The sequence below is a fragment of the Lichenostomus cassidix genome, chromosome 1Aa, assembly GCF_008360975.1.
Source record: "Lichenostomus cassidix isolate B80296 chromosome 1Aa, HeHo_3.0, whole genome shotgun sequence".
Lineage (NCBI taxonomy): Eukaryota > Metazoa > Chordata > Aves > Passeriformes > Meliphagidae > Lichenostomus > Lichenostomus cassidix.
The window spans coordinates 41,459,171-41,485,043 of NC_139480.1; the positions used below are offsets into that span (position 1 = coordinate 41,459,171).

A 25,873-nucleotide genomic window follows, 5' to 3' on the forward strand; every position below is an offset into this window, starting at 1 on the left:
GCATCGAGGAAGTGAGCAAGACCTTCTGCCTTCAGCAGGCATGGAGAAGCAGGCACAGCAGCCAGGGTGAGACCTTCACAGTGCCACTGGCAAGAAGGGGGCAGGGGGAAAATGCTGCAGGGTGCTTAGAAGACTGGAAAATACCTTGGAGTCAGTGGGGTCATGAACACGAGAGGAAGGTAATATGAGCTGTTTGTTAGAGGCTGAATGAATAGAGAAAGGGAGAGAATGTTAGTGTGGCAAATCAATCTGCAAGCACCAAAATGGTTTTTAAAAATGCAAAAGGATGCACTTGCCATTATAAAATCAAAAAGGAAGAGCAACAAATAAACATGGTCTACAATTCATAAAACCATTGTAGATAGATAGCAGAACCCTTTCTCAGGCAGGAGAACAGGCAACTTAATCTACAGCTTTCTCATTTCTAACTTTTCAGTTTTAATGCAGAAGCAATTAGTTCCCTTTAAAGGCCCTTCCTTGTCCTCTTCATCTTCTTATTGACATAAAAGCTATTGACTGAACCTGTTAGCAGAGCACTGCTTTTCACTGTCTCTTGATTTAAACTCTGTTGCTTTCTCCTTTGTAGAGTATCTCAGATCTCAACAAGAATTCAAAACACTTCCTTATAACCTTGCAGTCTCCAGGTTTTGGATTTTACATCCCCCTCCTTGCCAGCCTTTTCAGATCTCCATCCCACTGCTTCCTACACAGAGTACAGCTGCCAGGCTGATGATACAGATGCAGAGATAAAATTCAATTCTCAAAAGTTGGCTTAGTAAAAGGATTTAAACATACAGCTACAGATAGTTTTCTCTGTATTAATTTTCTTTATGCGTTTAGATTCACTGCATCAGATCTTGCTTCTTGAACAGGTGAAGAAACCAACAGAAGCAGAGTGTTAACCTCCATGCTGGCTCATGCCACAGGGAAAGTGAGCAGCTGGGGAAAACACCAAGCAAGTGGCTCAATAGTTATTTAGTTGAGCAAGAGTCTGCCCTGCAAAGTGCTAAGAAACAGGATCTAATGGACCAGAGCCATTTCTTCCCTTCACCCCAAGCTTGACTCCTCCCAACACTAAAATCTCCTCAATCCTTCTCCAGACTTCTCAGTGTCTTGTCCAGTCCCCAGCCACTCTGTGGTTCTCAGATCTACTCTTTCATCTCCTTACCCCAGTTTCATTTCCATGCTGAGTTCATCTTGGTCCCACTGTGTCCCAATTCACATTTGGTCTGGCCTGGGTCATTCACTGTGACAGTTTTCAGTGAGCTGTCTGCCTGTGTCCTTAGAAGAAATGTCTCCTACACCAGTTAGTTCCCATCAGCGGTCTGATTGCTTTCTGATGCCAGCAAAGGTTCAAAGGGGGAGGTCATGTATTATCTTATTCTTTGAAAAGGCAGAGAATTTCTAGAAAACTTCATCCTGAAAAGGATACCAAGCATGGAAAGTTTCATTCAAATATTGGGAAATGTGTGCAAACAGCCTCTTACAAAAAGAATTGCAAGGAAGGAGGGCTATTTGTGGCACCCCAAGTCTGGGACTGAAATAATTACATGAGCTCTTGCCCACTGCTTTCCTAACCAGGAGTACGAGCTCCCAAATGAGCTCAGTGATTCTCTACAACAAGCAATATTAGTGCTGTATGAACTGTAATATTTACTGAAAATCCTCTTACAGACAATGCCCTGATTTAAACTGGATCCTGTAGTTGTTGCAAACAATGTCATTACTAAACAGCTTGTTATACCATGAGAATTGGCAGAAGTGAGCTTGGTAATTCACAAGCAACTTTGAAAATGTGCTTGCACTTCTAACTCTGTCACCCACCATAACTTCTTAATGGCTGCTTGGACAGGCTTGTGCCAAACAGGATTGGTACTAATGCTTCAGGCCAATGGAAAGAAACACGTGAAATGGAGGCAGGTTTCTCCTGGCATATGCTGAGGTTATGCCCGTGGTCACTTTTTGCAGTGTGACTGTGGAGACCATGCTGTCTCTGTCATGTGAGGTAACCATGAGGGAAATCTGCAAGAAGGCACAACTTTTTGATGTTGCCTCACACTATTCAGGGTTTAACAGGTCCATTGTTTATACAGTATTAATTCCAAGTTGATGCTTTTGGGAAACTCTACCCACGAGCGATCCAGAAAACTTCCTGATATGCCCAACAAGACTTCAGCCAAGTGCAGTAATTGTAGGTTGCAAAATATTTTTTCAGAGCAAAAGCATGGGAGAGAAGAGAGGGTGAAAACACAGAGCAGAAGAAATAAGCAAAGAACTGATGGGCTACCGTAGGGTGGACAATATAGACATGACACATTAGTACAAAAGGAGGCACAGCTTGAAGATCCATTTGTGAGGACTGTACAACCAAATTATCAGAGGCTGTACTTAAGCAGAATGGGGCTCATATTTGTCCTCTCCCTACCTCTCTGCCTGCATTCAGCCTTTGCTGGCATTGTCTCTTCCTCTCACACCCTGAAAACTTGAAGTCTCTTCTCCTTGGAAGTTTCAGGGTCTGGCAGAACTTACAACATTGCCTTGAAAATTACAGTGAAGCACATCAATTTCTTTCCCAATTCTTTCTATAGCTCCTGGTCATGCTGTAACAGAAATACAGGCTGATCTTGTTGGCTGTGCCAGCCTCTTGAGCAATCCCCTTTTGGATGTAATGGGTCACTGATTGAGAAACTAAAACTGAAAGATCTGGAAAAAATGAGACATTCTAATGCTCAAAGAGAATATTAAAATGATGCTTACAGATGGATTTTGTTGTTTGGTAACAGGAAGACCAAATCAACTTCAGGGGTTAAATCACCAGATCTTCTTGATGTTGGCCAAATGCTTCTTCTCAGTCAGATGCTGTTCAAAGCCAAGTTAATCCAAGTATACAGACACAATTAACATACTGATGCTCAGGGACTGAAGTTAAAAAACAAGTATTGAATGTTGTTAGAGGTGACGAGTTTGGAGTACAAAGGCAGATAAAGGTGACTACCTATGGTATGAGCCCTGAGGTGAAAGGGAAGGTCTCTGCCTTCCACAGCTTGCTGCCCCCAGGATCCCAGCACAAGCCTGCACAAGGCCCTGCCCTCAGATCACCCCACATTAAAGAGAAGGAATGAAACATCCAGTACCCCTCAGGTGATTCAGACTGAAGTGCAGAGAAACACCTCTGGCTCCAAGGGAAGGTGGAGCAGATAAACCAGAGAGCAGCAGCCAGCTGGCCACCAAGGTGGCTTTCTAGAATTTATCTCTGGGTCTAAGCTCCCATGAAACCACCTCATATCTACAATTCCAGCAGCCAGAGTGACCAGAAGACAGTCAGCCTCTCTCCCAGAAACTGGTCTGGAAGAAGTGAGTGAAGGAGACAGTGCTGAAGGGCACTGCTAGCACAGAGAAGCCACAATGCAATGAGGTATTTTAGAAAACAGAGGAGACAATACTGGCACTGGGAGGTCTCCTGAAAATGCTCAGAAATTAAGCTCAGTGTGGTATGAAAAATATTTTGCATCCACGGCAGTTTAACCGGAGCAGCTTCTCAGGAAGAGAGGAAAGCTTCTCTGGGTCTCCCACATAACAAAACATGGAACTGGGCTATGCAAGATCTTTACTATTGAAATATCTAATTCAGGACAATCAGAAAAAGCCAGGCAGAGCCAATGTGTATTTCTGTCAAGACCTTTTCCCTCTAATTTACAAGAAAAAAAAATCAAAAAAGTAAAAGAAGTCAGGAAGAATCACAGGTTCAGTCCAGAGCCATCCTGGAGCCGTGGAGCCTGGAGAGCTGCCAGGCAAGCTGGCAGGAAGTCAGGCGGGCTTGTGATGGAAACCTGCCCTGTGTTTCATCGGAAGTTCATTCAAACAGAGACACTTCTGCAAAACATTTTGCTTACGACAAATCGGCGTTCTCTGACAAAAACCTGGGCTGTCGGAAACCTCCCAGCCAGTGTTCCTTGTGGCATAATCGCTCCTTACATAAGCAAAAAGAAAAAAAAGAAAATGAAAGAAACTGGGTGTGTCATAGTTAACATTAATGGGCTACATTATGTATAGTTTTGTGACTCCTTCTAAGGAACAAATCTTAAAAATGAGCCCTTGGGCATTTCAGTCTGATTTTCCCCAAGTGTTGAAGGCTCAGCTTCTTTGTTACCCTACAGTGTACACAAACATAAAGGTAACAGTGAGATTTTGGGCGAAGATGGAGCAATTTTATTGTATCAAACATCTTTTCATTCTGAATAGCATTTTTCCCATATTACAGGTTGCTAGTTCTGAATTCCTCCTTGTTCCAACTAAATATATGAGACAGAACTCATGGATTCCAAACTCAGATTCCAAACTCCAATCCCCAAAACTCAGATTCTGGAACAAGGGCATAAGTCTCTCACTTTGAAATTACTAACCAGAGCATTGAGAGAAAAGAGAGAAATGTAGAAAACATATACATAGCTTGGAATACCTGGATAGCTGACGGCATTTTTCTTTATAAAAATAAAAAAAAGACAAGATGAGGGATATTTCCTTTTTTATGGTTTTGAATGACACTGGAAACCTCTCTTGTTTTAGCATGTCTTCCTAAGGAGTATCCAAAAGACTGTAGGAGAAAGTCTGCATACAAACTGGGGACCTAGTCCTACATTCTCTTCATTTACCTGTGAACCAGAGCCAGACCTGGGAGGCTCTAATTCAGATAGCTGTGAAATAAATAGAAAAGTAGCCTTGTAAACTAACCAGAAGCTCAAGCTAAATGGCTGTATTCATTTTTTTGTGTACCTTTAAAGGAAACAGACATCAGCTGCTAAATTTTCTTTCTGTGCCCCCCAGTTATGTGAACACGGTGCACAAGATTAAGACATTTCCAGCATGTAAATTCAACCATGTGAGAAGTCCCACTGATTTCAGCCAGACTTCCTATTGAGTCAGCAAAGTCCTGATGCCTGCGTGTGATTTGAAGATGACTAATCTCCCTGGCTGCGCCCGCGCTGGCAGGGAGGTGCATCGGCAGGATGTCCTGCAGCCCTGGCCCCTAGCAGATGCCCTGCCTGTGTCCTGCCTCTGCTTGGGGACAAGATTGCTGTGACCATGAGTTCCCACATGCTGTGCTTTCGTCCCTGTGCCCAGAGCCAGCAAGAAGAGCACTGGGCTTTGTGCGAGTCTGCAGCAGGGCTGGCTGGGGGGGATGCTCAGGGGGAGCATTGCTGCTGCTGCTGTGTGGCCAAAAGCCCAGCTTCATGCTTAGTCTTACCCACATGCTGAAACTCTGGTAATTTGGAGTGGTACTGTATCAGCCCTGGCTAAGAGGAGACTTCCACAACTTCTCTAATGAACCTCTCACAGTCTTTCAATAATGCAGTTATTTATAGGCTAGGTCTATACTGAATAGATTGCAGAAGCTGCACAAAAGCTCACAGTGTTTCAGCAATGAAGGCGTAGAGAGACATCAGAGCAGACTGAAATCACTCAGTATGGTTACATACAACCAAATATTATAATCTGCTATGTTTTGCATGATTAGACTCCCTGCTTAACTGAAAAGTTAATGGTATTTAACACATTAATATAATATTCTTAGAAGTGACAGCTGTTTTTGTGAAGTACAAGAATTTTCAAGTCATAGACTAAGAGCTAAGCCTTGCTTTTGCTCACATCAAATTTTAGGTGTAGCATCACTGAAGTTTAACAGAATAACCCCAGTAGTCAGTGCAGAACTTGGACACAGTCAGAAATTATCATCAATCATTTCATCTTTCTCTTTCAAATTACCCTTTCTGGGCTTCAGCAAACATACTGGGACTTGTGGTTCCAGCACATATCATGAGGTAAAAATATAAATTTAAAAAATGTTCAATCAGTGTGAGAAAGCATTGCTGCTGGCTTTTTTACCACCCAAGCCCATTTAATCTTAAACATTTCCAGTTGAGATGTGCAAGATGCAGGTAGCACAAAGCAGCAGGACCTTTTGCATAAGGCTCAACTGAATCTTTCTTAGAAGAAATCAGAGAAAGAATTTTACTGCTTTTACCTTCCCAGACTTGTGTCTCTCTGACACTTGTTCATGAAGTCCCAGTAAACAGCAGATTTACACAAACATGCTTTGCTTATGAACATTATAAATATTTTTCTAAATCTTATGAGAGAATTGACATTCTATAAACGTGTTGGAATAAGCACCATAAGCCTTTGGCTTCCACTACTGTGGCCAGAAGAGGGTTCAGTGACATCCTTTAGCATAGAGGCTCCCAGCTCTTGCTACCTTCTGTGTCCTTATCTCTCTAAAAGGAGCAGGGATTTCCTCTGAGGATTAGGAGGAGATAAAAACTCAAGACAGAGGTACTACTTCACTACAATACAAAGAGCCCATGTGGATGAAAAAGACAGTCAGTGGTTGTTTTTCCTTCTCTTCTGGACATTAATTGTTCTTTAGAGGCTCTGAAGAGAAACAGGGCCCCTCTCTTTTGCCCAGGTCTGTAAAGACACAGGCCATAGAAGGACTTACAAACCTGAGTACTACTTGGAGCTGCAGAATTCTATATTTATATGACATTGTGACTCTCAGCCCACTCCTGCTTCTGTAAGTGCACTGAGCAGGTCCTTGCTATAGGCATGGGAAAATCATATGACCTCAGTCGCCTGCAGTCCCAGTACCTCCATTAATGCCAATGCTCCATCCTGAACTAGATTTTCCTGCACTGGTTTAGACTGCTGCATCCCAATTTCACATCCACCCCTCCTCAGGTGAGTGACTTTTGAAGTATGAGGTTAGGCTGGGCACATGGATCCAAACCGAAGTTCCTGTTGCAGTGGACATTTATAAGTAGCCTAGAAATTCCCAGAGAACAGAATTATTAAACTATCAAACAGCAGCTCTTCTGACCCTAACATGCTCAGATAGTTTTTTTCCACCTGTTTCATTAACTTTTGCTTCTGAACAGGGGGAAAACGAAGCAAGGCAAGGCGAAGACCTTGACCTGATTGTGTAGCTTCATGGCACCAAAAAAGGGCAATTTTTCTGCTTTAAGTTTCATTTACAAATACACAGGTGGTACCTTATCTAGAATTGCTGACTGCCTTAAAAAGAAATGATTTGGAAAGGATGACACATTTTGTCTCATGTGCAGCTCCTCAGTGCTCACCAGTAAAATCTGACAACACCAAAAAACAATCAAAGATTTTATTTTCATATTATTAATATGTTTAAATGGAGGTATAAGAATATTAAGTTGTCAATATGCTCTATAACAGAAAAAGCAGCTTATCACTCAGTGACTAGTTTAGAAACCTTTTTTCATGCTTCATTTAAAATTTCTGGTGAAATTGGTGAGGAGTGTACTCAGCACATCCTGTTAGCTGAGTCAATTGAAATTGCACCTGTTCTTGGATGCAAGTCATAACAAATGCAACCCATATATATTGTAAAGAAAAGGACTTGTATGCACTTTTTCCAATTAACATCTGCCTTTTGGCAAGTCATTAACCTATTTTCTCACAAAGAAACGGCTTCAATTGTATTATGCACCCGAAGCGTGCAAAAGTCCCTGAGGGGGTACTCTGACAAAAACATACTGTTCCTGGATCCAGTGTGAACATACATATTCATTAATTGTTTGGGGCAATGAGTTCAGAATTTCTGATTTTTACAAGTCTTACAAGGTAAACAGGTTACATAAAGCACTGTCCCTCGAAATAATCACATCCCAACTACTATCACTCAGTAGAAAAATTAAGAATGATTTTATGCTGTGATATGGCAATGAAAATAATCCAGTAATACTGTAATAAGACTTCCAGGAAGAAAAAAGAGCATAGCTTACCCTAAAAATAGTACAGCTTACTTATTTATTTAAATAAATATAAATAAAGATGGTAAGTTGTATTTTTCAAATCCCTCATGCTATATGGATCTATTCAGGACAGCCTAAAATGGCAATGAGAACTATTTTTCCAGCCAGAAGTATAACATAATCAAAATTTAAAACTACAGTTTCAATCTCTTACTATGAAGATGATAATGAAAAAACTAATTATTATCTTACACATGTAAAATCAAGAAACAACAATCCCCCAAAGACAAGAGAATTGCTCAGATACATCCACCTTCAGGAATTGGTTTTTCAAAACCCTACATTGATAAAAAAATACATCAACAATAGCAAAAAGTGAATGCTGAAGTAATAAATGATAGCATTTCTTTCAATTTGGAAGAGCATTTTTGGTTTGAAATGTCAGTTGAAGTACATTGCAATGAGCTGCTGAGCTACTGCACAGCACTTTGACACTTGAGGAATCTGAAGTTGGGTTTCTCCAGAGACAGTCTCCCAGCAACAACTATTCCTGCCACCACCTTCTCTCTCTCAGCACACAAACCTTGGGGATTCTACTACGTGTCATTCTTTTCAATAAGTAATTGAGCCATTTTTGCAGTAGCTGGCCTGAATGCTGGAAGCAGTCTTTCTCCAACAGGGTGGCCTATTTATATTTAGTATCAGAAGGATAATTTAGCCTGAGGAAAGCTGTGCTGCATCAGGTACATTGTTCAGCATGTTTAGAACAAGTATGGGCTCTCAGTACTTCACTGCAGTTGCAATATAGATATAATTTTCATAGTTTAAAGACCCATGCAATTATTTTTTCTCATGGTGCAAAAGCACAATTAAGGCAAAACAGCAGTCACTTTCCTCCAGTTTTATAATTCAAATTAGTCAAGTCACCAGTCATTTGACTGTATAAACCCTAGACTAAATCTTCTGAGAGTTTAACCAGCCTTGGCAGATGCTTTGAAAGGAAGTTTTTCCATTATGCAACTTTATTAGAAATTATATGGATCAAGACAATAAGATAACTTGCCCACATCAAAGTTTTTTTAAAAGAAACATGATGTTAGCTGGTTGTGGCTGCGCTTTAGGAGAGCCATAACAGCTTGAGGAAAATACATCCATCCTGTTTTCAACCAACCATGACCAGACATCCCAAGTTGTCATCATGTTGAGTTTTGGTATCAACAGACCACCCGACTGAATGACAATAATATGCCTTAATTTGGAAATGTTAGGTTGGTTCACCAGATTCACAAACAACAGAGCAATAAACTGGATTAAGTAATAAATGCTCCAGATAATAGGTACTGAAAAGGAAAAAGAATTCATGATAGGAGCTAAGGAAGAAGGGAAAATTTCAGCAGAGATTTTATTTAAAAAGTTAAAGAAATATCCAAATCTTGTCGATAAACAATCTGGAAAAAACATATATCTGCAGATTTTTCTTTTAAGACATATATATAGTCCACCAAGAGAAAACAAGAAATAAGGTGAAGTTTTAATAGCTACATGGTTTTGTGTCTTCTAATGGAGACAAGAAGAAAAGGCAAAGACCACAAGAGCATTTATAAATTCATAAAGCAGAGTACATTTGATCTAAAAGACAGCATTTACATAACTTCGTGTTATATAGCAGTATAAACAATTGCATAATCAAAGGTCAGGCTGGAATATGTAAGATCATTCTTTGACAAATAACCTGTGGCTAGGATGCTGCCTAGAAACAGTTGCATCCGAAAATTTTATATGAGACTGCTTCCTTGGCATAAATTGTAGTACTTAAAACTGAGCTGCAAATATGGAGTACCTACTGGTAAAAATCAGAGTTAACCAAGGAAGTGAGGTGATGTCTGACTATCTGTAGGTGGCTGCTGATAGAGAAAATGAGAAGTTAAATAAGAAAAATTGACTGCACATTTCCGTGGCTTGAACTACAATCGTATTTGCACAGTGAGCCTCTACTTAAGCTGAACTCTGTTGATGTTAATGAGGTTCAGCCTGGGAAATGGGCTTTATCTATATACAGTCAGTTGCAGAATTGGATTAAAATGCTCCCCCATTTCAAGTGTCCTATTTTTCAACACACACGTAAAGTTACGGAAACAGACGATTACCCAGTTTTGACTGTGGATTTACAACAGGTGTTCTGCCATTGCCATTTAAAAAATAATAGACATAAAGAAAATAGATATTTTCCATTAAAAAAAAAGACCTAAAATCATCTAAGAATTGCATTTTTATTAAAAATAAAACCCAAATCATCATACACTGCAAAGCCTTTCCTGACTCATGTCTGCATTCACAAGGCATTGCCTGATGGGGTACATTCATAGTATGCAAAGCTTGAGCACATGTGGACTCTCACAGGATAAGAATCTTTTGTATTTATGACCTAGATTTTGCATAATTTTGTGTTTGGTTCAAATATATTCTTCAGAAATATAAAGCTGATTTATATTTTTCTAAATATGAAAATTTAATTTTTATAGGGATAAGCAGTATTGTTCAAATGTGCCAGTCTTGCAGCTGAATTCACACAGATGCAATTATAGCTTCAAAGTTTAAGCGAGTTAATTTTTGTATTTGAAACTAGAAGTTTTCCCACTACCTCCTCTTGCAGTCATTACTAAAATGTTTAGAAGATACAGAATAACTCACCAATTTTGGAAAATAGTTGAGAATATGTAAGGGGACAAAGAAAACCTCTGGCATTTTTGGGGTTGTCTTATTTGATTTAGGTATATTTATGTACTTTAATTTAATTAACATTGCCTTAGCACAAAGAACATTATTTTCACAATCCTTGCCTGCATTTAAAAACCTTCATAGTGATAACCTGCATAATAACTGCTACTCATCTAAAAATACTCAATTAGCGGCTTAGTTATATTGAAAGATCTGGTTAGATTGAAATAAGAGTCTTGGAATGCTCAATGGAAATGATTTAGAAAATACTAGTTCTGATTGAGCTAGACTTGATTAAATATATAAACAAAATACCTGGTTGCTACCAATGTTTGAAACGTCATTTTAAAATTTCTTCAGTTTTTATTACATTGATTTGATGGTTCTGCTTATAGCAAAATCCAGTGAAGAAATATTGTGATTTTATGAAACATATTCATCAATATAGTTAATTTTCATGTTTTATTTGTTCTTTGTTCATTTGTTTATTTATTCATTGTTGATTTGTTTGTTTTCCCTTGATTAACATTTTTTGCTGATTTTCTATGTATTCTTTCAATCTATCTTCAGTACAAGTCAGACGTTGTTCCAGGACTGAAACAGTCTGCATGAAGAAGAGAATAATTTCAATTGGTTTCATATTACTCGCACAGTATTGTAAAAGTCTGTAACATAGTAACATAAGAAAAGTAATTTTAACTCAACAGGGTAAAAAAACCTGTAAGATGGCTTAGCTATTCCACTATTTACAACTGTATTTTAAAATTATGGAGATTGTCTAAAGGTTTTTAATTGTTTTCACAAAACATTTTCTCTGAGAGAAATATATACATGCACGATGTAAATTACTCTGAAATACTATGTGAAGGTTACATCCATATTTCAATAGAAAACCAGCGAGCACAAATTATGTCTTCTAAAAACCTAAAAGAAACTTTTAAGGCATCCCCAAGAAAATGAAGTGAAAAAGAAATACACTATTAAAAGGCATTCATTGCCTAAGAGAGAAAGAGTAGTTTTTTGGACCCAGGCTGGCAGTTTCTTTTTCATTCAACTTGCTACACAAATCATTTTCAGCTCATAACTTGACTCCATACTTTCCAAAACCTACTTTTTCCTAGTTAACATACACATTGCAAAAGAACACAGGAAAAAACTCGTAGCTGCTCCCTTTTGCTGTGATTTAACAATAATATATAACAGACTACAAAGTAGAATCTTAAAACAGAAGCTAAACCTGGATTACTATAAAGAAGCATTGAGCATTTGCAAACAAGTGACTCAGTCATGACTGTCACTAATATTTGTGCAGTTTCACTGACACTAGGACTTATTCCACTCCTTAGATTCCTAGCTAAGCCAACATCTCACACACTGCGTTTGAAAAGGGATTTAACAGTACATTGCCAATTTACTTTGTTCATCCCCTGCTAGTGCATAATTGTTCCAGCTGGAATCTGACAATGTCTGCTAAACAACTTGCTTCTGACAAAACTACCCTAGATCTCACTACTGAAAAATAGTGATTCTCTTCACCCAGAGTTAAAAACACAGCAACAATCTTCATGATTATGTATCAGGAAGCTTTCACTTTAGCAAACACAATACATGCAATCAACATTTTCTGAAAGGAAAACACCCAAACAGCCAACTTGACTATACAACTATTCAAAATAACCCCACAGTCTTTAATGGTCTGATTTATGAGCATGATTCCAGGGTATTTTTGCCCTGTGACAGCATGGTGATTTTGCACTTCAAGTGTTATCTGTAATTGCATACTTACTAGAGTTAACATATCCAGCTGCCCCACAATGTGGTCCAAAGCCTTGCCCACGGAGGAGGAGGTGGCTCTGTGCTTGTGCACAGGAGGCACAGCTGACTCGCTCTCATTCTCTGCCTTCCTTTTTGAACTTCTTGCTGAGGGTGACATGGAGGGACTCTGCAGATCTTTGTTTCTGACATTTCCCTAAAAAAACAAAAACACCATTTGAAGATTCAGCTGCCTTTGTCTTCATTTAAGTAGAACCACAAGACAGACAGAAAAGTCAGGCTTTTAATTAATGAAAAAAAATCTATTTACACACATATGCATTACACACAAGGGCCTTCAGATTTGGTTTTTGTACCAGGTCCAATTCCTAACATCTCAGTTTGTTCCAACCTAAGAGAGAATTCCAGCAGTGATGGATGAGGCAATCAGGGAAATCTCAGCAGTCTTTAGGCACATGTTTCGGGTGCCTATGACTGAGGAGCTACATGCTGTACCACTAGGGGTTGAATTATAAATAAATACTAATAATGAGGGGTGTTTTCTTCTAAAAGATAGCTCTGGTTGACAAAGAAATTCACTCAGAGTAGTCACATGGATGAAAAGATCCATATGTGACGAGGATGATCACAAGGGTTCCTTCCAACTTCATAGTATGAAACCTTTGTTTAGTATGAATTAACTTCTTATTTCAGCATTAAAAAAAAAGTAATTTTAGTTGTTGATTCAGTGACAGCACTTTTTGAGAAACTGATTCTTTCACAAAATGGAAGAAGAAAACAACAGAAAAGACCCACAGAATGCAAAGTTGAGAGAAATAACTTTGATGTACAAACATTGCTCCAGGCTAAGTGAGAGAGCATGATCTTCCCAATCACTTGGCTTTTGTCTGTACCTTGAACTTCTTAATGGTATTTTTGAGTCATGAAAGATTAAATCATCACTAATTCTTTAGAAGGTCCTTCACAACAACTTTACCTGACTAATTAATGACTTATTGAGATTTCTTTGGAAACTTCTCATATCTTCAGACAATTTTAGTTTATTTGTACACCAAAATAAACTGAGGAAGTTTTATTATTTCTAATTACATTTCATATATCTACATTTATAAAATAAATCCTTTAGGTGGTTACAATTAAACTTTCTCTAGAATTTATTGACAGTCCATGAAAATATACATTAGCTATGCAAAGGGTAAATTTTAGTCTCACCTGATATATTTAAAATACCCAACATTTATAATGTACCCAAAATATATTTACATCGTAAAGCTGAATAGATTTTCAAAGGAGAGCCTTGAAATCATTGTCAGCCATTGAAAAATAGAATCTCCTAAGTCTATAAAATAATCTTGTAGAATGTAAATTGCTAGGCAGAATTACTGGCAGACTTTTACAAGATTACCTAGGCATGTTGATGAGTTTCTGTGAAGAATGAATTAGGCATAGTTGACCCTGCCTTTGAATCAGGTAGAATCAGAGACTGATGGATTAAATACTGCAACTACAATAATGGAATAACTTTAAATTTAAGTAATACTAAGTCATATCAATATTATTGCAAACTTGTACTGTTGCATTATCCACAAAAACATTCCCGTGTCTTCAGTGCCATCCTGCACAGTCCTGTGTGGTGGGGAATGGCTGAAAGCAGAGATAGTGGTGAGGTAAGAGAGCAAAGAAGAAAGTCTGGCCACCCTCTCTGGGTTAAAAGTTCCATTGTGCAGTCCCATTCTGCAAGGACAGGTCTGAAGCCCCCAGGCAAGAACACGTGAAGTGTAGAGCATGAGGCTGATAGAGACAGGGGCAGATACCTAGGTATGTACTTCAGGCCTTAACTGACAATGCCACAAAACCACAGGGAACCAATCTCAAGGTTTGATAGTACCATGGTATTTGCTGATATCACTTTCACTGATTTCTTTATGAAAAAAGAAACAGATAAATTCACAGCAAAATACTTCCAGTTTCCCTTCAGCCCTCCTTTCTGTGCTTGATGACTGACATGCAAATTAACTAGGCATGTCAAATAATAAAAGGCTGATGCAACTAATGCTGAAATCTATCAGGCATGCGTATTGATACCAGGGTGTGGCAAAAATAAAACTGTCCTAGACATCAAACTAGAGATTTCAAACAATAAACATACAAGGCTGTTCTACAGAAAGCCCTAATGGTTATAACATTTGCACTGGACTAGGAGAACTGGCCTCCTCAGTTCAAGTCTACTTAAACTCATGACTCATAGAGCAATGCTTTGTCAGCCAGGCTGTTGCCTTTTAAATGCACAAAACTGTGGAAGAAAGGATACTCTCTCCAGCCATGCTGTTCAAGTTATGTCACTGGCCAAGAGAAATCTTTAGTTCAGTGGTTAGAATGCTCAGCCAGAAACAGATAAGTCCTGTTCCCATGAGAGGCTTTATATTTTAGATATAAGGGAATAAAATGAATAAAAACTCCCAAGAAGAAAGGATGTGAACCCAAAAGTTTCTCGCTCCTAACTAGATGGTTTAATTACATCTATCTCCCCAATATCACAAATTTAATTCTCTTCTCAATATGAAAAATTTTGTTATGTCAACTTCAAATTCTTCCAAAGAGTTGTATACTGTAAAGGAATCACTTGTTAGCACAAAATGAAATAGAACCCAAATGGCTTGATTTATGGACAAGATAGGGGCAGAAAATGAATTTCTCATTTAATTTTACTTTGCTTTAGGTCCTTGCTTTAAAGTTTCAGCAGTCCTTGAAAGAAAGCATTTCAACTATCTTGGAATACTCTGGCTCTCAATGTACCCCATGTACTTTCAGATGAACCTGAGGTATATATATAGGATTGCTGCATCTTAAGACTGTCCATATCTTCCCTTTACAAAGATTTTGTGATATGAGATACTGTTAATTCAATCCTAGGAGAACTAATATTCACTGTGTTATTTTCAACTTACAAAGAAATATCTGAGGTACTTGGGAAATAGTATTAATGGAAGGCTTTGGCATGTTTACTAAATCACTAGATGAATATAGTCTCAAATGCTCATTAACATGGAAAAGATGAAGTTCAATTTGGCATTCAAATGTTAAAGACAAAATATTGCCATGCAGTAAAGAATTCCTGCCTTACAACCAATCACACTGTGGAAGAACACTCTTGTGTTTAACTATGACAGGAGAGTCTGTTAGAATAGACTTCATAGTGATATTTCTAGAAAAACAGAAGGATAGGAAGCTTACAGAAACCTTGCTTTTGTCTGAAAATCTTGACTGTTTGCCCAGAAGATTTCAAACTTCAACCAGGATCAGCTAAATTTGACAGAGAGAGAAAGAACTCACTGATTAAGTTGCAACAAATTTTAGGAAAATTGGAGGCCTGGTAGATGGAACATGTTGCAGGAAAACTAGGTAGAGCTCAAGCACTACGTATTCTGCACGGCAGCAGTAAGCCTGCCCAGTTATCACATGCCTTATGAAACACAGGCAGTTGACAAAGGAAGTTAAAAGTGTGATAAGTCAGTGAAAAACACTCGGTGCAGGGACAATTTCTGAATCCTATGCAATTACATTTTGTAGACACCTGTATGTTTTCTCTTGAAATTATAGCACCTATTGCTGATTTTAATCAAACTTAAGGATGAGGTAGGGTTCTCAGGAGTAAATCAGTTCCTGAAAGCTTCAGGAAACCAGTTACCAGAGTTTCCCACCTCAGGTTAACACAACTCTGCAAGTTCACACTCCTTAGCTCTGAAGGAGGTAAGAAAGTGAGGGTAAGATCCAGGCTGGAACCCAGGTCTTCACAGACTTCAATATCAATAAGCTCACTGTAAATAAACCTAGTATTGTTTGCCTAATGTTCACAAAGCTACTTGTACTAATGTTTTGCGAAGTACATTAACTTTAGTGCCTTTGAATTAGTAACATGAACAAAAGTAACTAATTAGCACAGCCAAAACAGATGTAACTGTAAACTCCAACTGATACTCTCTGACTTTGCTTAAAGGCATTCTGCTTTGCAAGCTCAGTGTCCTAAGAATAACCTAGCAATCCTCAAGTACTCAAAATTAATAAAAAATAGATTTAACATTCAATGACACTTAAAAATTGCTGTTTGTGATTTGAAGTATTATGATTTAAAATTATTTTAAATAAACAGAGCAGGAGAGGAAAACAATCTGAGGTTATTAGACATCGCAAAGTTCTAAGAACAGTTCTGCTCTGAGGCTGGTGTTTCTTGGTTTCTTTTCAAATAAGATTACTGCACTTCAGACTGAAAATTAAGTAGAAATTTCAGTTTAAGCTCCCACAAAGTGATTACAAATTTTGCTTTTAAATCCAACCTAAAGGGATTTTTTCAAGCCAAGGAGGAAAGCTGTCAATTCAGGAAAGAAAACAAATGCTAAGCTACTAAAAATATCACCAAACACTTTTTTCCAACAGTAAAATTGATCCAAAGTTCAATATATCATACAAATAGGCCCTTGAAAAAAATGTTTTGTATCTTAGTAAACTGCCACCAGCATTGCAAGTCAGAGTACTGGAAAAGTCTTCTTATAATTTACTGGGTTAAACTGAGATTCATCTGTTACATATTCAAAGACTTAGAAGCACAATGTAACATGAAAACATTTACAGAAGTAAAGCAAAGAGCTCGATGTTTGTCAAAACTCAAACATAGATGAGCAAATAATTGAACTTTCAAAATTTTTAGGAGAGAAATGAAATGAGACCATTTCAAAATTTCAGCTTACCTAACTTGTATCCCAAATGGTCATTTTTATCATATTCTGGAAATCTGTAGAGATTTTTTTAAACGCTGTCAGACATCAAGGATGTTGCCATATCTTTCAGGTTACCTGCTTTATATATACCTGCTTATAACCTTTCCTAATGTCTAACTTTACAATCTCGTCCAGCTCAGAGGGTCCAAAACAGCTAAAATCTAACACTCAATCGCCAAAACCTTGCTGTAAAGGAGTGACACTACTCTCAATAGATACCAATGAATATATGTACAACAATTTCATTCAGCATATTTTATTTTAAAAAGTTTATTTTTAAAGGAAGTCTTTCTACTCACAGTCTATTTCCCACAAACTGTTTCAAGAATTAGATATTACCTTTCCTTCAAATTAGCCCCTTTCTGAAGTACTTGAAATGCTACCAATTTATAAACAACAATTCTGTATGTCACCAGCAATGTAGTAAAAATGTCTCATAATTCAAAAAAACCCAAACTATTCTGAGTCATCAGAGCTATAGCTTATTTTGAGAAAATAAATTTTCATAAGGCAATCAGTTTTAAATTGTTAGTTCTCAGCAAAGAAAAGAAGAAAATTAAAATGTGTACTGTGTTTTCATTCACAGCCCATTAGTAATAACATGAACTCCCATTTGGGCAACTTCATGCAAGTTACAAATAAGGAAGAGACGGAACAGATTTAATTAATCAATAGGAAGTTATTACCATGACATTACCAGCGGATGTTCAGCAGAAAATTAAATTTAGCTTATAAGTGATGTCACGAACAGCAAACCATAATTGCTCATCTTTGTTTTCTGTCAAGCAAAATAGCCAAAACTCTGTGGGTGGTACTTGATCAATTTGTGAAAAATCCTTACACATAACCTTATCACCTCTGCCTGTTCCCAAATGTTTTCCCATGAAATATTCACACAGCAGATAGAAACAAACCCTGCATCCCAGGCTCCCTTTGCTTCATGATGGTTAAGAATAGAAACTGAGTAAAATGCATCCATAGATAAAGATGCCTGAGCAGTTTTATTTATAGAAATTAAAAATTCCCTCAAGAGAAAAAAAAACCAAGAAAAAAAAAAAGAAATTCCAGCCTCTGTCACTCAATTGCATATCAACAGTCTTCAATCTTCTACAAGCCACAGATTTGGAAACTACAGACCACAGTTTCTAAAAGCATATCTTAAAGATCTGATAATTCAGATGGGCTTATAAAAAAGTGACATTGGTAAGCTTCCTAATGAATCACAAAAATTGGCATGGTCTACTTTTAAAAAATAATCCTTTAAATTCTGAACACATGGTACATTTGCCTACTAATAGTAAAATATTTCTGATACTGTGACTAAAACAACCACAAATAATTAGTCATAAGTAGGGCATTAAGCTCAAACAGACCAAAGAGCAAAGGCATAACAGAGTAGTCTCCCACCTCACCAGATGTTGAATTCCTGTGTCTTTCGGTTATTTGAAATCATGGGAAGTTCTCAGAAGTAATAGTACTATCATTATCACTCCTTTTTTCCTCCTCTTATGAACCTACCCTGAAATAAAAATGGTTCACTGTGGAATTGCTAAATTTAACCATTCAAGAGTTGGTTTTTTCTCCCTTTTTTTTGGGGGGGGTGTTGGATTTTTTTTTGTAGGCCATAATTATTCACAGATCACTTCTAGTCCTTTGAAATTGTTGTTTGTTCAGTCAATGAGCGATCCACATAAAACAGAGCTCTCTGATCTATTATGCTAACACTGAGTACGTTAAATCAGAGTCTGTTCCTACTGAAGAAAACTTCCCTGTAGTTTCAGCTGATGACAGCACTCTTCATTTCCTCTCCTCTTGCATGCACACGAATCAGCACAGCAACAACTTGCCATGTGCCAACTGTGGCTTTCTGCCCCATGATATCTGATGAAGTAGCTCTGGAATCATTTATTTGCAAACTTTAATTGAAGTTTTGCATTGAAGCAGTAAAATACAGATAAACTACGTAGCACATCCAAAACAAAGTTCTACTACTAAGCATTTCTAGCTTGAGCAGTCTGCTTTCAGAACTTGTAACACAGAATTTCACACTTCATTCAAAGCCTTTCATGTCCTCTTACACATCTGAGTGTCCTCCAGCTCTTAAAAAAATGCCCAAGCTAAAACCAAAAAATTAAAGCTCTTAACATAAGTGCATCACCTCCTGTCTGACACGGAAACACCTTGAAGCACCACTGAAAGTAGCACACCCTCCAGTTTAGAGCTTGATCACCAGTAATGGTAGCAGGACACAGACTCACAGTCGATAAAACTAGCCAGGCTATCACACTGTATTCTTTAGCAAAACAGGCATTTTCACCTAAGATGGAATAGCATAGCACTGTCTTGAAAATAGCAGATTCAGCCTGAAGCTATCTGAGTTTATAGAGGCCAGAAGGCCAGTACAGAACAATGAAAACTAGTAGCTTCTCTGGTGGGTTTTTTAATTTTATTATCTGTATAAAATTAACTGCAATCCTGATGCACTTACAGCAATGGTCTGACTAATGAGATTTATTTCTATCAGGATGACAGATATATTGAATTTGGCATTCCTGTGATGGCATGAAATAATAAACTCTCCTGTTCACAGGCACATCTCAAGATATCTTGAAAGATAGTTCTTAGCAAAGAAATTACATCATACTTTACAAGCGTTCTTTCACAAACTTAATGAGAAACTGACTACATGGTTTTCTTATGTCAGCTTTTTCCCAGAGTGCTGCTTCTGGTTTGAGAAAACACTATAAAACAGAGTACATCCCATGCACTGAGTATTTTATGATTCCACATATACAGAATCCAGTACATAACAAAAGTATTTTCTCCGTATTCCATCCATGTCAAGTAAGCACAGAAAAAGAATGTAAAATTAGGCTTTTTTTTCTCCAAGAAACAAAAAATTATTTCTATTTCCCTAATAAAAACTCATAGAAGTCCACAAATATTCAGGTGCATCTAGTTAGAAAGAAATAATATTCCTGAAATACTTTTTCTAGGTTCTCAGATCATCAGTAACAAGCTTTACTTAAAACTAGGTAATCTTTTTTTATTCTAATTTGCTCATTGATGTTAATTTATAACATGAATACTACTCTGCATCCGTATCAAGTTTCAGAAAAAACTAAGCATTTCCTCCCAAAACACAAGAAATATTGCTGACAAGTTAGGAATTGATAATTAAAAACCAAACAAGAAAAAACCCCACAAAACAACAATCAACCAAACAAAAAAGCCCAATCAAAAAAGCCCCCAACCAAACAACCAAATAAAAACTCCCAAAGCATGTCAAACACACAACAGAAACCAGGTAGAAATCATTGGAGATTCAATTTCCAAAGGTGAGAATCCCCTGTCAGGAAGTCAATTCTGAAATAACAGTTCAGGAAGACTATATTCACACACTTTCATAAGTTATAAAAATACTTGCACCATATGCACTGAAATATAAAAATGTACCCTATGGGCAAAAGGCAAAGAAAGATAATAAATTACCTCCAATATATCTTCAGCTTCAGCAAGAAGTACTGCAAAACTAAGGAGAGATAACATGACACTATTGAAGCATTTCCTACTATTTATAATTATGAAATAAAGTAGCCAAGTTTAATTTAGGCAAATTATTTTGGACTGCTTGTATACATACACAAGGGAACATCTTATGGCTGAAATTAAAGAAAAAACTTTCCATGATGGCTTCTTTTTACCTACATAGAGTCCTAATAAAAATTATATTACAGACTGCTTGAACTTCTTATCCATTCCAGGGCAGGGAAAAGCTAAAGGAGGTCAGGAGGAATACTTGTAGCAGAAACTGGAAACATAATGAAACACTTACTAGAATGAAGCAATGACAAAAAATTAATAACCCTATGTGGACAAGGCCTCCTTTCTACTACTATAAATAGAATAACCTGCTATATTTGATACCAGAAATGTTAATGAATAGAAACAAAAGTAAAAAAGCCCTAGGACTTTCCTAGCATGTGGGCAAACTCTCTGTATTTCAAGTAGCATATTGTGGAGGTGCACAGAGGCCACCAAGTACATGGGAGGAAGGAGGCAGGGTTACCCTCAGAGCCAGAGGGAGAGTCCAGCATCCTCCCTAGGAACTTCTGACTTCCTTGCTCACGACTCCTTTCTGTCCTCTTCCCCCTACCTAAAAAACTGAAAGCCTTTTTAGGTATTAGATCAATACCTAGCTAAAAAAGCCTAAATGAACTCTACAAAGAAAAACAATACCTGGTAACAGTGAGTTTGTTGTACAGAGTCTTAAATTATATATAAGGGATAGCACTTCCTCTATTTCATTCAAATGCTTGCCGAAGTCACTTAGTATATCTATATTCAACATGAATTGACAATGAAAAGAGATTGTTCAACAGACCTACAGGAACTTCTCGTTCTTGAAGGCATGTTTTTTCCTAATTAAAAAATAAAATAATAGACTTTACAATATGCAATTGATTTTTCCTAGATAAGCCTTTCATACTTAATCTTTTGGGGCAAAACTAATCTTGAACAATTTACACCATATGTAAATGAAAACTAAAGGAATACACTTCTGTCTTAAACCCCACCTCTCAATAAGAATGAACAAAAAATTACTGAAGACAAAATCCAAAGTTATAGGCAAAGCTAAAAGAAACTGCTCTCTGCCAGCACAGCTGCATCTGTATCAATGGTTTTTGTAAGGATAACAGTGTCAGTGCTATGGTATGAATTTCCTTATTTTGCTACCTCACGTCAACATAATTTGTGTCAATAAAACTTTGTTGCAGTGACAACCCTACGTTGCCTCCTATTAGGGAATGCTATGAGGTGCAGGGTGTCCACACAAAGATTTCCCAGAGAAATCTCTTAGCTGAAGTCTGGCAGCTTTGATTTCCCTTCAGAGCAGCAGTAACAACAGGTGGTTATACCACTTGACTTGGTGGCTATCAACAATACCACTCAGTTTGTTTACTCTGTAGAAGCAGGAGTCAGATCTCCTTTAATACACATTACTTACAGGAAAATAATGAAGAGTTAAAAGCATTAGAAATTAAGTTAGAAATCCAGCATAGTAGAGTCCAAAGTTAAATCCAATGAGCCAGCACAATTACTTGAACACTTTGCCAAAGAGACAGACACCACTATCTGTGAAAGAAAAAAGAAAAAGTCCAATATTTCATAGCTTGGAACTGAAATCCTCTGACTACAGCCATGAAAAATATATTTTATTATGTAATAGAAGAAACATTGTTCATCAGCATTTTACCAAGGCTTTTGTTAATCAAGTGTTACACCTGTAATGGATGGTGAAGGCTTGAAAAAGACACCAAACACATCAACAATAGTGTCACAATAAACTCCCATGAGGATAAAATGAAACTTCAAAATTTTAATTGAAAAGTCATATTTATATGCTTTTATTAGATTTCATAAAACACCTTGAGAAAGTAGCAAAAGCCCATCCTGAGATATTTCAGTGCTCAGTATTAGAAATATGCAGAAGATTTGGACAAGTTGTCCTATTTGTCCAAGTAAAAATAATACTCAGTCCTACTGAGCTTTGTTCAGAGGTGGGATTGTAAAAAATTGCTTTGGTAGCACCGGCACAACTCTGTACTTAAGTCAGTTGAGTTTTACACTTTACTGTGATAGGAATAAAATTAAGGAACTGCAGAAACTGAGAAATGTGAGAATTACATACAAACATCCAAGAAATGTTAACTTTGGAGTGGTCTGACATGCCTGCTACACTCCCAAAAAATAAGTTAATTAGTGCTGTATTACAAGCTTCTATCAAAATACACACTGTTCAGCACCAACTAAAATGCTGGAAGTGTTGGCACACAGTACAAAATCCTGCCTCACTCAGCAGCAAAGTTCTACAGGGGCAACAACTTGAGGAAATCCTGCCTCATGAGTCTTACAGGATTCCTTTGCCACCGAGCTGTAGAGTGGTAGTTGGTGAACACTGCAGAAGGGAAACAACCTGGTCTAATGTCCACAAAAATTCACAACTTCCTGTTCCAGATCCAATTGCTGTCACACTGCTTTATTCTTTCTTGAAAAAAAACCAAGAAAAAACTCCCCTTACATGTTCTGTTCTCTTTAGTGATATTTATGTGACCAGAAAAGCTGAGGTTCTACAAACAGATACACAAAACAAACAATACCAGTGCTTGCTCCTGCATTCACTAAGGTGAAGCATCTTTTGCACAGAAGAGGTTCTGCAAAACAGGCTCACTGTTGATTCACATATTTCTCCTTTTTATGTAGAAAAGTAGAAAATAATTATGTAATTTATTATTTTTCAACAAATATAACATCACATTGAGCACTAAAAAAGATATATACACAAAAAATACCTCCTTGGAATATAAGGCTAAATATAAAAGGCTATATATCATTTTTATATGTGTATTTTATATATATCTAACTTCTTTCTATGTGTGTAATAAATTACAGCTATGTCCCCTATAATATGCAAAGCTCAAAAACTGTGTATATTAGGAAAATAACTGGAAAACACTAAAAGGGTTTACCATTTGAAGATAAGCAATATATTCCACTGGTCCCAGTGCATTATTTTATTCATACATCCATTCAGGTTTATACTAATTTGTTAAACACTTATGCAATTCTTCTGCATACATTCCATATTTAATTACACTTGCTGTTACCTTATTAGCACTTCTGCTGTGTTTGGTACTTTTTGTTTGTTTTTAACAGCCACACTTTAAACATTGATTAACATTTGTACTCTCTATGTATTCAAAACATATGATGACACAATTATATTATAAATATATATACACACTAAGTCATTGTTTAACTTATTTTCCTATTGCTCTAGCATACAAAATGTGTCTTGGAATTATATGTGTATTAGTAATATCCAGATCAAAACCATCACAATCTAAAATAACATTTAATATCAATTGTCTTTATATAGGTCTATGTAATTCAGTATATTCACGTATCAATGCTATATCAAAGTCCTGACCAAAAAACCAATGAATTTACATTGCCAACTGCTTCTTTCTAGCGTCAAGGAACATTCTTTAACGTGTCTACTCACACTGGCAAACCAAACCAGGAGTATCAGTATGTTCCACGCACAAGACTGGAAGCCAGGGGGACATGTACAACTTGGAGCTGAAGTACATAGGTAGATCTTGCTTGTGTCACTATATTTCAATAAACTACCACATGTCTATTGTTGAAATCAGTCCTCTGGTAAGACCAGGACAAAGAGAAACAAGAAACTTTTATTCTATTCCTTCTTACCATTTCTTTGGCATTGAGGTCTGATGTTTTACTGAGCAACAGAACAGAAATTTTGTTAATTAACACCATGAATTTCAAACTAAAGTCCTCTTGCTTTGCAATGACGAAGTTGCAGTCCCTACATCTTTTCTATTTTTAGGAAAAATTCCCCTATTCATGTTAATACTATGATCTTTTTCAACTTCTGAAAGGAGAATTACTTTGGCATTTTATTATCCCCAGCAGCACCCTGGTGGATAGCAAAAATCTACGAAACTGTGTGTCCATGCAAGGTACAAGAGGATGCATAATTTCTCACACTCTAATGAAAACACAGCATCACTGGCACTCCCAGTCATCTATGTCCTGCCTGCAACTTAAGGAATGTAATTTATGATCATAACAGACAACATTAAGTATTTTCCAGAGATTAATCAAGCTAAGCACATAACACATGTAAGATACTCCTGCTAAGAACAGCAGCTCCGATTCTAAAATGTGCTTGCACTCCCTTATACTCATGGCCACATGACACTTTCTTTGAAAGCAGAGCACATTTCTCTAAACAGCTTGGTTGCATGGGTTAAGGTTGGATAAGGGATATAAATGAATTGAAAGATACATAAATATATTAAAAAATATTCACTAAATTAGCATTAATGAAATACTGCATTGAATACTATCCACTGGGATACAGAGAAGAAATACAAATACAACTATGCTAAAAGGTATGTAAAACAGAATTACACTGCCTTTGTTAATTCCATTTGATTAAGACTGACTCTGTTCTTGCAACCACACAGAAGAGTTAAACAACAGATAGCCAATTGCACAGTATCAGCTGTGACAGGCAGTGGTCTAGTCAAGATGTGGAGATGCCACACTCAGTGGGATATGGAAGAATGTATATCCTGACTGTGTGCTGCACTCCATACTTGATGTTAAAACGACAATAAAACAAAAGCAGTTGGCACTATAATCCCATATCAACAGCTGGCATTCCAGTCCTAAATGTCAAATTCCTGTTGGGGATTTAGAGCCTTCACAGACAAAATATACTGCTGCTTTTTGCAACTATAAAAGGCAGAACAATACAAATGACCATAAATTAGAAGTGATGAAACACAGCTGATCGGGATAATTGAAGGTCTCAGCAAAACTGCATAGCCATTAGAATTAGCACCAATAAAAAGGACATTTTAGCTCTAAGGAAACAATACTGAGGCTATCATTTCTGTCTGCTTGTCCCCACACCTCATTTACAAGTTTTGAACTTGTTGCAGATATAAGAGGGTCTGGTGGAGGAAGAGATATCCTAGAGGGAGCTGATTTCATATAAGCTCCCTGAGACTAGACTGCCAGCTAACAGAGAGAAATCAGTAAGCAAACCCGTGGTAAAAAGGCTCTGGTGTAAGTTTACACACTATTGGAGTCCAGAGATTGCATGAGAGAAACTAAACTTATGACTACTTCAAGAAAAAAGTTTCAAATAAAACCTTATAGTCATCTATGAAACACTGATTTATAGAAATTACTTTGCCTTACTTCCTATAACTCAAAAATTATTTCTAC

The 25,873-nt window shown here is 37.2% G+C and overlaps 1 protein-coding gene across 4 annotated transcripts in view; it reads right to left on the reverse strand.

The window, feature by feature from the left end:
* Positions 1–7,156: 7,156 nt before the first annotated feature.
* The window catches only part of POC1B (POC1 centriolar protein B), a 52,394-nt gene continuing 33,677 nt past the window's right edge, over positions 7,157–25,873 (reverse strand). For 2 of the 4 annotated variants that reach the window (XM_085046271.1, XM_085046279.1), the window contains 2 exons: positions 12,286–12,468; positions 7,157–11,103 (listed from right to left, as the gene is read on the reverse strand). In XM_085046271.1, the coding sequence (XP_084902397.1) occupies positions 10,993–11,103; positions 12,286–12,468 (294 nt within the window). In that variant the 3' untranslated portion in view covers positions 7,157–10,992. Of the gene's footprint in view, positions 11,104–12,285; positions 12,469–22,055; positions 22,184–25,873 lie in introns of those variants that run through there. The other 2 variants (XM_085046290.1, XM_085046299.1) reach the window with 2 other exon arrangements.